Here is a 13,114-nt window from a genome sequence, read left to right as displayed (position 1 = left end):
GACCATCTGTATTAGAATCGCCTTAAATAGTTCTTAAAAATGGAGCCTCTATTACATATAAGACCTGTGATTAAGGATCTCAAAGGTGGAAGCAGGAACTGGAAATTCAAATTTTAAATAATTTTTTCAGGGGTGTCACAGGCACTGTTAAGTTTGAGACACTAAGAAAGGTAAACAGCACAGACAACTTGCTTAGAGTATTTTTCTCTTTAAAATATTGCTCCTTTACATACTCTTTTTCTTATGTTTTGGTTACGTGTTTTTAATTCCCAAAGAGGTCTACTTCTGATGATAACAAAGAGTCCAACCTCTGAGTCTGGTACCAAATTTGAAGAGGGAACTTGTAAACATTTGGCTATTCGACCCACAGTGCCATCTAGTGACAATTCTTTCAATTACAGCTAGCTATAGCACAACTACTTCAAGTTTGGGGAGTTTCTGGCTTGGCAATTCAACTCTTATTCAAATGAATCCACTTGCTGAAATAGATGCTGTTTTAAGTGTAAAATCCTTTCCACTCACATTTATCAGTCTAATGTCAGTGGACCATATATTATGTTACAAAGTTGTTTGGTAGATATTTTGAGTTTTGTGAGTTTTCCCCTTTTATGTATGTTGTATCTGTCCATTAGGCTATTCTGGTGGTGATTGGTTATAATTTGCTTAGAACATCTTGAATATGAACCCTAGATACTTTCCAAGGCTTTTACCTTTAATAAGTGTAATGAGTTTTTATTAAAATTACATAAAATTGTAAGAAATTTTTAGATACTTTTTATTTTATTTTTAAAACATTTTTTTATTCAGTTATAGTCATTTTACAATGTTGTGTCATATTCCAGTGTAGAGCACAATTTCTCAGTTATACATGAACATGCATACATTCATTGTCACATTCTCTTTAGCTGTGAGCCATTTTAGATATTTTTTATTAATTTAAGGGGGAAAATCATGACAATTAGGAAAATTTTGAGGAATCTACTAGATTTTAATAAAATGGAAATGTGAATTAATATTAACATTTATACATTTTACAATAAACAAAATAGTTTTTATGAAATTGTCTATATTTATAATATTAATATCAATCTTAAAACCTTCTCATATATGTTAGTGGTAAATTGAGTAAGGTATTGAATATTACAGACCCATAAGCTTAATACTATCTTGTGGTTAGATAGGTGAGAACACTATGGTTATAACTTAAGATTTATTAAAATATTCACATGTACGGTTACATAGTCATATTTATGTATATCAGTTATCCTATTACTTTCATATAAAGTATTTCTAATGAAGTCTCCAGTGTGTTTCATTACTTTTATATAATTGCATGTTCAGATATTTATTAACAAAACTTTTATAGTTTTGGATGATAAAATATCAAGCAATCTTTTTTTATAGAAGTGTTGGACCTAGTAGAGATTGTTTTAAGATCTAGCCATAATCAGTTGAATATTAGAGAAAAAGTTTTGCACAAGAAAAGATAAAGAATTTCAACAGGAGTAATGAAATGAGTGTTTCTTATTTATTTTCTTGTAATAGTTGAAGTTCCTTGTAATAGTTGAAGTTCCTTGTAATAATTGAAATTCCAGAAATTCTAAACTTTATTTTTGTTGTTTCTTTTGATTTCAATAGTATTACAAGCTCATGACTTTGTATTGTTCACTGCTATATCCCTGGCACCTAGACAATTACGTGCACATTGTAGGTGTTTAGTAAATATTGGTCGAATGAGTGAATCATAAATGTTCAAACAACATGGAGTAGAACTCTTTAATTTAATCCCATAGAGATAATCACTGTTAACAATCTACCGCATATTCCTCTATATTTTTAACACACACATTTACCTGTACATTATTTTTTGAACAGACTACATTCCACATACTTTGTGCAGCTTTGTCTTTCACTTAATATATCTGTGTCCTTATATTTGGTTTGTTATCAGTGTTTTCCTTTGTTTGCATATATAGACTATGGTGCAACAAATATCTGTGTATATGTATCTGTATACAAACATCTGTGTATATATGTCTCTGTGTGTGTGTATGCATGTGTGCAATTGTTCGCTCAAGGATGTATTTATGGAAGTGGAATTGCTGAGTCAAGAGGAATGACCATTAAAATAACCAATATTGCTAAACTTCCCTCCAAAATTTTGTAACAATATGGGAACCTTTCCCCACCCCAACGCTTTTGCCAACAATGAGCAGAAATTTATCTTAATTGAAACAGAACTAAGTGGAATAAGTATTACTTAATCTGATGAATGACATCTCAACTCTGAATATTCCATGTTAAGAAAAACATTTCTGATGGCACGATTCTTAGCCTCCTTCCTAGGGGTTTATGAAATTATCAATATTTCTATGGTGAACTAACTTTTAAATTTATACTCTAATGAAAGTTCCACATTATCAAATCGTTTTCTTTTTAACATTTTTTATTGATTTATAATCATTTTACAATGTTGTATCAAATTCCAGTGTAGAGCACAATTTTTCAGTTATACATGAACATATACATATTCATTGTCACATTTTTTTCTCCGTGAGCTACCATAAGATCTTGTACATATTTCCCTGTGCTATACAGTATAATATTAAATAGTTTTTGATTGTTTAATCTTTAATTAATGTAAGTTTGAAAACTCAAAATGTAAGCTAATATTTCACAAGGCTCACAGAATTTCAGATTACAGTAATTAATTTTGCACATCAATTTTGCAAACTTAAACTCTCAGCATAAATGTTATTTTGCAAATGATATTTATTTAACCCTTAAACAGATCATGTAATTTTGTGGGGGAAAATTTTGCATTTCTATAAAAGTAGGCTAATTATTAAGAAGAAAGATACCAATCCTACTTTGTAATCTTACTAAAAGTCAGTAGATCAGTAGCATTTATACTTATACTTATTATTCCTATTTCCTGTTTTCTCAAATATTGAACAAATAACACTAAATTATAAGGAAAAGATACAGATAAAACAAGATATTTTTGGTGTGCTATTTTCTGGGCCTTGCAGTTTGGTGGGAAGGGCGACTGGAACATTTGCATCTTGTATTGCATAATGAGACCAACGCAAAATGATTGGAGCTCATGTAAGAGACAGGGTGGCATGTTTTCAGTTTTAATGGGGACACTCAGAAAAGTTCCAATTCTTCCTGACATTTCTTATAGCCAAATAAACGTGGTCTAGGTTGGAGTGTCTATTATGAAAATAAGAGGAGAGCAAGTCAATTATATTTCAATGACTGAATAGCCAGGGGTCCTCATTAAAATGATCAGAAAGATTGCAGTGTTGCTTTCCTCTGTGTAGCTGATGATTAAGTTGTATAAGAATGACATGGCCTTTTGGGGCACAAGCCAGAATGTGCCTTAGTATTTGGAGCCAGAAATCGGTGACCCCTCCCAGAGTGAAATGTGTACTACCTTGAAAAAGAAAATTATTTTTTCTTTTGTCAGATGTTGGACTTTGGAACTATGTATGTGAAATTTATTAAGGTTATTGTATAAAAGCTTTAATTTGTGCTTTACTGTAAGAAAAATGCTCTCTAATACAGTAATGATAGGGTATACTTTTCTGTATATTTACTTCAGTCAGTCAGATCTGGTTTACTAGAGTAATGTTTAGGGCTTTTACGCATAGAAACATTTATACATAGAAACATTTATAAACTATAAAATATATAAATAGCATTCTTATAATTGACCCTTCAGGATTCTTAAGGTTGACTTTTGTAGTGGTTTTTGTTTGTCTGTTTGTTTTCTCCAGGATTACCATGGATAGCCACCACCAGAGTAATTACAAACGCAGTAAAACTGAGAAGAAGTTCTTAAGGAAACAGATGAAGGCCAGGCATACTTTGCTGAGACATGAAGGCATTGAGACAGTATCCCATGCCACTCAGGTGACCTAAAACTATTTTTGTCATTTGAATGTAAATGTATTGGCATGTTAGTGTGTTTTAATAATACTGTGTAGTAATAATAGTGTGTAGTAATATTTGTTAATAATTGCTCAGAGAAGAAAGCTGTAATTGTTGCATAATATGTTACAATCTATGTTAAATATACCTATGACAGGACCTGCTCACTTTCTATTTTGGGACATAACCTAGTTTAGTTTGAATTTCCATTGATTGTGTTGGTTGAGCTAGAGGAAGCTGTGGTTCTGTGTTGACAAGAAGACTGCAACTATTTACAGTTTACAAAGCATGCTTATATTCGTTATTATAGTTAATTCCCTAGAAATCTGTCTGAGATAGGTGAGAAAGCTAAGGTTCTGCGAGGTTGTGATCTGTCCACTGGGTGAGATACTGAATAGGAACCTAAATCTTTTGTACCCGAATGCAGTCTTCTATCTTCTGTTCCTAACTTTATCTCTGTAATAAAGTATTTTGATTATTTGCTATGAAACATTTTTTATTTAGTAGACCGTATTTACTAAGCCTTTTTATTATCTGATGGGCAGTGATTAAATGTTATATATGTATGTATGTACACACGCACACACACACACTTCTGTTACCAAACAAAAGTTCATGTACCCAATGCACAGCGAGGCCAGACATATCGAAACATTGGTATTTGAAAGAGAAAGGTTTACTGCAGGGCCAAGCAAGGAGAACAGGTGGCTTTTGCTCAAAAAACTCGAACTCCCTGATGGTTTTCAGGGAGAAGTTTTTATAGGCAAAATTTGGGGTGAGGGCTGCAGGGTGTGTGACTTTCTTCTGATTGGTTGGTGGTGAGGTAATAGGGCGGTGCTCCAGGAATCTTGTGCTCAGTCTGAAGTTACCATCCTCCACTTGGGTTGGGGCTTTAGTTCCTTCAGAACTCAAAGATACTGTTAAGAACAATGGATCCTGCTTTAATCGCTGCACTGTTTCTTGAGTGCTCCTCCTGTGTTTCTGCATTCCCTCACTTCCCTGATTAGCAACTGTTTGAATCTGCTCCTTGGTATTCAGGAAGGTCTAGGAGGCTGAGGGCTTTTTCCTGCAAATAAGAAACAGCACATGGAAAGGCTTTTGTGCCCGGGAGGGCTCTGCAGGATCCTGCTCTGTTTTACTTCCTGGGCTATGAATGCTTAGAACTTAGTTTAACTCTTAGCTTCTCCATTTCTTTGTTCATGAGCAGTACCCTTTGACCTCAGCTTTCTCCATTTGTAAGGACATAGTATTACGTACCCTTTTATCCTATTGGATTGTTAGATTCTGAAGAGAACATGCATGTGATCATACTTCCTAGCCATTGAAATACCACATGAATATAAAATAGTCTTACGATATTCTTTCTGGTTCTAAAGATACAGGATAAGAATAATAAGGAAGCTTAGCTAGCATCTAACTGAGGGCCAAAGAAATACAATTTAGAAAGTGAAGCTGGGATTAAAGCTTGGATCTCTTGAGTCTCAGACCAGTACTCTTTCCTTATGTCTTGCTTATGCTGTCTTCTGTGCTGCGTCATAGTTTTGGAATAAGTGGTCTGTTGAGGGAGATGTAATATTAGCAGGTAAAAGGCCCATACTTAGATTTTGTTAACTATTAATGACTTGAGAGAATTTAAACCAAATCCCTCTAAAAAGGATGGAGTAGATAATAGATTAGAATTACTATGTCTGCATACACTTCTGCCAAGAGCCATTGAGGCTGTGAGGCATTCAGAAGATTATACTGACATACCCTACTTGTGTCAATTCTCAAGCGTTAAGTAGTAAGAAGAGAAATGGGTTTGTTACTGGAGGGTAGGTTCTTGTCTGTGCAGGAGACAATTCAAGAGCAAGCCATAGTAAAGTGAAAGCAAGTTTATTTAGAGAGATGCACACTCCATAGACAGAATGTGGTCCCTCTTGGACAGGAGCGTGGCCCCCGGTGCGGCCGGCGGTGGGGGGGGTTGGTTAGTTTTTATGGGCTGGGTAATTTCATATGCAAACAAGTGGGAGGATTATTCCTATTTGGGGGAAGGGATGAGGGTTTCCATGAATTGGGCCCCACCTACTCTTTGGTCTTTTATGTTCAGCCTGGGAACTGTCATGGCACCTGTGGGCATGTCATTTAGCATGCTAATATATTACAATGAGTGTATAATGAGGCTGAAGGTCTACTGAAAGTTGACTCTTCTGCCATCTTGGACCTAGGTGGTTCTAACCAGTTTATGTAGTATCCTGTGTCACTCTTTTAATGGTTGTGCCCTGCCCCCTTCCCTCCTGTCTCAGATTAAGTTTCTTTGCTGCTTCTGAAATTTGTTTCTGGTTGGGACTGACTTTTCTCTCAGATCTCTAGAAGCTTTAATCTCACCTTCGTGGCTTCCAAAGTGTCATTTTATTTGGGCTTGATTATTTTTTCTTCTCAATATTTTTAAAACAAGAGAAAACAGTTGTAGAAGGACTTCCAATTATATATTATCTACCTAAGGGAGAACAAATGGTCTTTTCACTATGTAAGTATAGGTGCCTTTGTGCAATTTTATGATGGTTGTTAGATTTTTCTAGAGCCATGATTTTCAAATTATCTGGGGAGAAGATGAGTTTAAAAAAATCTGAATTCTCTTCACATTACTGGGAAAATTGCTTGGCTGAACAAGTATAAATAAAACAATTATTTTAAAACAATTAATTGCATTTAAGTATATTATATAACTCGTATAATAGTAAATAAGCTCCTCCCCATTACACTTATTTTTGTGTGGTTTTCTTTAGAATTGCCCACAAATCACTTGGACAGCATTTCTGAGGACCACGAGTATTCCTCCAGTCACCTCTTGACCATCTTCCCCAATTCTTAGATGGGGCAGTGGGTCCTTGACATTTATAAAGCCTTTGCAGTTCCTTAGATTTGAGAATGTGGAAATGTTGTAACTATGACAGCATGTAGCCAAACGATTTTGTTACTTTAATTTATAAACCTTATAAATGAGGTCCAGGCCAAGACATCTGAGAATAAATTTTGTACCATATTAGTGTGTTGATTATGTGTATACTTGCATACATACAAAGTATGGACTGCCTCATAACAGAGCAGAGCTTTACTTATTATTCAATTTTATAATGATTCTTTTATATTCTTTAAAACAAGGTTCTAGATATTCACATTATATGTATATACATATATATACATTGTATTCTACATTCCAGCTTTGTGTAAATCAAAGGTTGGCCGACTACTGTCTTCAGGTCAGATCTGGCTTAAGGATGAATTTTACATTTTTAAAGAGTTCTTAAAAATTAAAACAAGATTTATGACAGAGGCTTACATGATCTGCAAAGCCTGAAATATTTACTATCTGGCCCTTTTCAGAAAAGTTTGCCAATACGTGGTATAAATGGTGAAACGGATGAGAGTAGGCTATCAGGTTCACTTTCGTTCTGCTGCAGAGGGTGAAGATCTTCACACCGTGTAGAACTTTTTTTAAGCACAGAGACTATAAGGGCACCAGGTCATAAGCATCAGAATAAAAATAGGACACCTCTCCCCACCCCAGTCCCTTGAATGAAGCTGACCAGGATTGCAAATGACAAGAAGTAAGCATGGTACTCCTAAAGGAACAAAATTTAATTGCAAAATGACTGAATAATCCAGATACAAAGGACATTTTTTTCCTATTTTATGTTCAGTAGTACTTGTAATTGTTTTTTCTTTGAGCCAGTACCATTAGTTTTTAGTAAACATTGTGTAACGGTTATATCAAAAATATGGATTCTAGAAACTGACAGAAGTAGGTTTGAAACCCAGCTCCACCTAATCACTACCTTAACCTGATGTTTCTGCTTTTCAGTTTCTTTCTCTGTGAAGTGGGGCTAATATCACCCACTTTGTAGGATTGTTGTGGAAATTATGTTAACGAGGATTAAGTAGGTAAGAGTATATAGCACAATGTCTAGCAAAAAAGCAAGCATTTTGTAAATCTTTGTTTCTTCTCCTTTCTGCCTCTTCTTTCTCTTTCATTATGTTAAACTTTTATTTATGAACAGTGAAAGTTATCTTTTAATTTGTATGTATGGTCATTAAAAATGAATATTTTACTGAATAATATTTAGAAATCAGTATTATTTACAATGTCTTATTATTTAAAGCTTATTTAAATTAAAGTAACAGGTCGATGTCAACTGCTCATGTTACTTTCTTTTTTGTGTTTTCTTAAGAGCCTGGTTGTTGCCAACGGTGGTTTGGGTAACAGTGTGAGTAGGAAGCAACTGCTCCCAGTGTTAGAGAAGTGTGGATTCGTGGATGCTCTCTTAATGCCACCGAATAAACCCTACTCATTTGTAAGATACAGAACTACAGAAGAATCCAAGAAAGCCTATGATACTCTCAGTGGAAAAGAAATAGTGGATGACTTAGGACAAAAGATCACTCTGTACTTGAATTTTGTGGAAAAAGGTATTATCATACAAGTGTCTTTTTGAAAATGGTGTTTGCTTTTGTGTGAGTTGTCTTTTCATAGCTAAGTTGGAAGTTTCAGCTATGTGAAACAAAATAGGACAAGAGTTAAGCAACCCCTTTTTGTTTCACATTCTTTAAGTGCTTAGTTTGCACAAGCATGGGACTAGTAGTTGAAGGGAGCTGATTTAGACATAGCCTGCATCTAAGGAGCTGGTCCCACCAACCTAACGGTGTGTTTATTGTATATGTTACTTGTTTTAGAACTCTGCTACTGAGTTGTGTTTTTCAGAATTTAATGTTGAGGGTTCAGATCACCAATTTATTTTACAGTGTCTACCCAGAAGCTTCCAGTTAATCACTTAACAATTAATTGTGATCCAGACGATTATGTGCCAAGGTTCATGACTATGGAGAAGTACCTTTAGCCACCAAGGATCCCCAAAGCTTTGTAGTGGAGCTGTCCAACAGAGCACTCCGTGATGATGGAGATGTTCGTATGCTCATATCTGGGCTGTCCAACAGGATTGTGTGGTTTTGGAACTGATTTTTAATTTAATTTTATTTAAATAAATTAAGTTAACTAATTTAAATAAAAGCTTTACAGACTGATTTACGGAATTGCTGCATCTTTTCACCACACACCTATGGAAATGAGATATATTGAGATGAACTTTGATTTAGACACCTAGTCTCCCTTATTATATTAATTTTCCAACTATTTAGGCAGTTAAAGAGTTTTGTTTAGATAAGCTGTGAGTGAGTAGGTGAGTATAATCTGATCAACTGTATTTTTTTCATAGTAAGATTCAAAGGAAACTAAATAACTCCTTTAAAGATATATTTTTGAAGTTATAATTCTCTGTCTGTAAGTACTTAATTTAAATCTGTGTTAAGCTTTCAGATTTTGAAAACTAGATTATTTTCATATTTTATGTGTTTGTGATCCATTTTTAAAAATTGGTTTAGGAATAAGTCTTAATCAAAAAATACTGTCCTTGGGTTTCCTCTCATTCAGTATGTTGAACACTGTAAGAAATTGCATAAAATGAGTTTTGGAGTGTTTTCTATCTGAAATCCTATAATAGATCCAGGTGTATTTCTAAGATTATTACAACCTTGTTTATAATCTTGGAAATTACTTTTAGTAAAAATGATAAAGAATAGAAAAGAGAATAAAAAATATAAAAAAAAAAGAAAAGAGAATAGAACTGTGTCACAAATTTTTATACTTGTTTTGATATTTACTTCCAGAGAGCCACTGAATAACAAATACAAGAGGTATTTAAAGTTCTTTTTAAAGAATACATATATATTTAGAAAATTAAATATGAATTACTTGTACTATAAATTACCTGTCTTTAAGAAATTCTCCCCTAAGTTTTCCTTATATAATTTGAATAAATAATGTAATAACTGACATATAGTAAACACTTAGTAAATACTTATGACATGATTCACTATTCATATTCATTATATATTAATAAATCTACTAGATATTTGTATTATTATTTTTGTGAATCTTTATATTAAATGATTCGAAGATGAAAACTGTTCTGTAGAAAAGCTTCAGAAGTCATACGTGTAACATGAATGATCAGATCCCTGATAGTAAATGTGAATTACACTATTTCTTTTATCTAATCATAAATTATTTTTTTCTTTTCCTTCTAGAGCTGTACTTATATAAAACTTTGAAGGACAGAAATTAATACATGCTAAATAATTTTTTTAGAAAATGACTTTTTAGGAAATTTTATGTTATTTTACACTTTTCTATTACTTGATCATAGCTGGTATCATGAACCTAGGGGGAAAAATAACTTCAAAAATTTTTGTATTCATATTTAGGATCTGATTTGTTTATGGAGGTAGATATTATGAGAAACCTTCTCTCTTAATGAGATTTAAAGAGTGGCTCAATCATGTTCAAACAAAATATTTAAGTAAATACTGTTCTATGTGCTATTAGTAATTGCAGTGAATAAAATGTACCATAATTTTTATCTTGGCTTTTATTTTTGCATTTTTAATAGGTTATGTATCTTTCAGCATTCTTATTTCTGAAAATGAGGATTGGGGTTTTATGAACTGATAAATGGCTATTGGACAGAATTATTAGTATATGAGAACTTAAAGGTTGTATATTGACTGTTTTAATTTGGTTTCCCACAGCCCCTTGGAAAGAGTTGGGGCTTCAAGCATTGCCTCCAGGCCTCATGGTAATAGAAGAAATTATTTCTCCTGAGGATGAGAAAATGCTTTTGGAAAGTGTTAACTGGACAGAAGATACAGACAATCAAAATTGTAAGTAAAACTTTAAATCTGATATTTAAGTTTAATGCAAAATGTTACTGATCTTTCCTTCTCCTCATATAGTTTATTCAAACACTAATATTTCCTTAAAATTACTTAAAGTACCCCGGATCCAATATTAGGTAAGTCATACCAACAATTCTTAAGAGCATTAATAATAAATAGCATTTATATAAGTATCAATTTAAAACTCCAAACTGATTAATATTAGCCAACATTAGTAGCACTAACATTTATAAGCCCTTTTACATACAGTTGGCCCTCTGTGTCTGTGGGTTCCATGTCCATGGATTCAATCAACCATGAATCAAAAATATTTGAAGAAAAAGTAAAATTCCAGAAAGTTCCAAAAAGCAAAACTTGAACTTGCTACATGTTGGCAGCTGTTTATATAGTATTTGCATTGTATTTACAACTATTTTAGGTAGCATTTACATTGTATTAGGTGTTGTAAGTAATCTAGAGATGATTTAAATTATGGTGGTGGTAGGGCTTCAGGATGATGGAATAGAAGGTTGTGGAACAATTTTCACTGAATACCTACTGAACTCTGGCAAAAGATCTTATTCTAAGAGGGCCACAAGAGGAATCTCCATGGAAAGAGTTGGGACGGGACCTGTGCCCTGGGCAAGGAGTGGTGAAAGAGGAAAAGATTCCTCAGCCTCCCCTGCACCAGCAGGGAGACCAGCCAGGACAGAAAGGGAGCTTCATGCGCTGGGAGGGCAGCACAGCGGCTGCTCTGAGACAGGCAGAAGAGAGAAACTGGTGTGGAGGATCCAGGACAGCTAGCTGTGCTCCCCAGCCCGAGACGTAGCCTGCTGGTGCACGTGGGAGCTGGGCGCTGAGGCTGGGGCTTCAGAGGACACATTCAGGGAGAGGACTGGGGTTGGCCACACGGAGACGGCCTGGGAGATCTGGAGTGAGGTACCAGGCTGAGGCTGGGAGTGTGTGTGCGGGAGCCCAGGTCCTCCATGGAGGCCCCCACTGTCACTTGCACACAGGATGTGGCCCTGCCATAAAAAGCCCCATTGTTAACAGGTACTTGCAAGGGAAGGTGCAGGACCCCACCATAGCAGCCTCCTTCCAGGCTCCCTCTTGGCCTGGGGCAGCTCCACCTCTGGGAGCTCTGGGAAAGCACAGTTGCCTGTGGCTTGCCCCCAAGTGGAGGCAGAGCTGAGGTCTGAGCCCATTCCCAGGGGCTGTTCAACTTCAGAGGTGAGGCTGAGGTCTGAGCCGTGTCCTGGGCAGTTTTGGCAGATTTGCATCCCTGGAGCCTTTTTGGGCTTCATGCATGTAGGAAGTCCAAATGGAGAACTGGTGCGTGGCTGGGGCAGGCTGGCTGTTAAAAATGGGCGCGTGCACATGGAGGCAGGACTGGGGTCTTGACTGACCCTGTAGCCCACAGCAAATCAGGTGCATGACTACATGGGTCCAGATACCTGACTTCAGTGGATCTACCCTGATGGCTTTTATGAACATAGCAGCTGAGGGACACCTGGGCAGGCTGGCAGCTTTCCTCCAGCTGAGGCAAGATGGAGGACAGCACCAAAAACAGTACTTTGTGAGTCTGCGCAGGGGGTGACAGTCGACTCCACAGCACAGAGTACATTGCCTGGATGACATCTCCTGTAGAGGAGTCCTCAGCGGCCCCTCTCCCAGTGGAAGGGCTGAAGTCCCACCTACCTCCCATAGCAGCTCACAAATGGATCTGGGGGCTTCTGCTCCAACAACTGGGTTGTGGACCCAGAGCTCAACAGGGCTGTGAAAACCACAGAGCAGAGGAGGCCCTGTTCAACATCCAGTCCAGGCTCTGGTCACCACTACACTAATCATACCTCCTGTCAAGGGGGTAGCAGCCAGCACACATGGAGGAATGACGTGGCAGGCATTCATACTAAAACTAGCCCTTGCAACAAAAATATTAAATGCACATTAAATACACAGGGATGTACCCACATAAAAACAGCCCTTTAGACCACAGTAAATAACTGTTACTTCTAAATTCATAGATGGTAGAGAAATATAAGTAAAATGAAGATGTAGAGGAACCACTCCTAATTAAAAGAACAAGAGAAATCCCCAAAAGGACAATGAAATAGACCTCTTCAGTCTACAAGAGCTTGAGTTCAAAAAGGAGATAATAAAAATACTGAAGGAATTAAGAAAGACTGTTGGTAGAAATGCAGATGACTAAAAGGACCTGATAACTATAAAGAGGAGCCAATTAAAATCAGAAAACTCAATTGCTTAGATGAAAGCCAAGCTGAAGGCAGAAAATAGCAAACGACATAATGCGGAAGAATGAATAAGTGACCTAGGAGATTAAGAATAATGAAAATCACCCAGTAAGAACAACAGATAGAAACACAAATGGAAGGAAAAAAAAAAGAAAAGAAAGCAATATAAGAGACCT

At 35.8% G+C, this 13,114-nt stretch overlaps 1 protein-coding gene across 4 annotated transcripts in view; it reads left to right on the top strand.

Annotated features, from left to right (window-relative positions):
- Positions 1 to 13,114, top strand: part of ALKBH8 (alkB homolog 8, tRNA methyltransferase) — a 128,834-nt gene that overhangs the window by 79,136 nt on the left and 36,584 nt on the right. For all 4 annotated transcript variants that reach the window (XM_064482006.1, XM_064482008.1, XM_064482005.1 and 1 more), the window contains 3 exons: positions 3,783 to 3,918; positions 8,148 to 8,385; positions 10,561 to 10,692. In XM_064482006.1, coding sequence (XP_064338076.1) covers positions 3,783 to 3,918; positions 8,148 to 8,385; positions 10,561 to 10,692 — 506 coding nt within the window. The remainder of the gene's footprint in view (positions 1 to 3,782; positions 3,919 to 8,147; positions 8,386 to 10,560; positions 10,693 to 13,114) is intronic.

Source organism: Camelus dromedarius, chromosome 34 (assembly GCF_036321535.1).
Source record: "Camelus dromedarius isolate mCamDro1 chromosome 34, mCamDro1.pat, whole genome shotgun sequence".
NCBI classification, from domain to species: domain Eukaryota; kingdom Metazoa; phylum Chordata; class Mammalia; order Artiodactyla; family Camelidae; genus Camelus; species Camelus dromedarius.
Note: the sequence above shows the minus strand (reverse complement) of the source record. Positions and strands in the feature narration are given on the sequence as shown.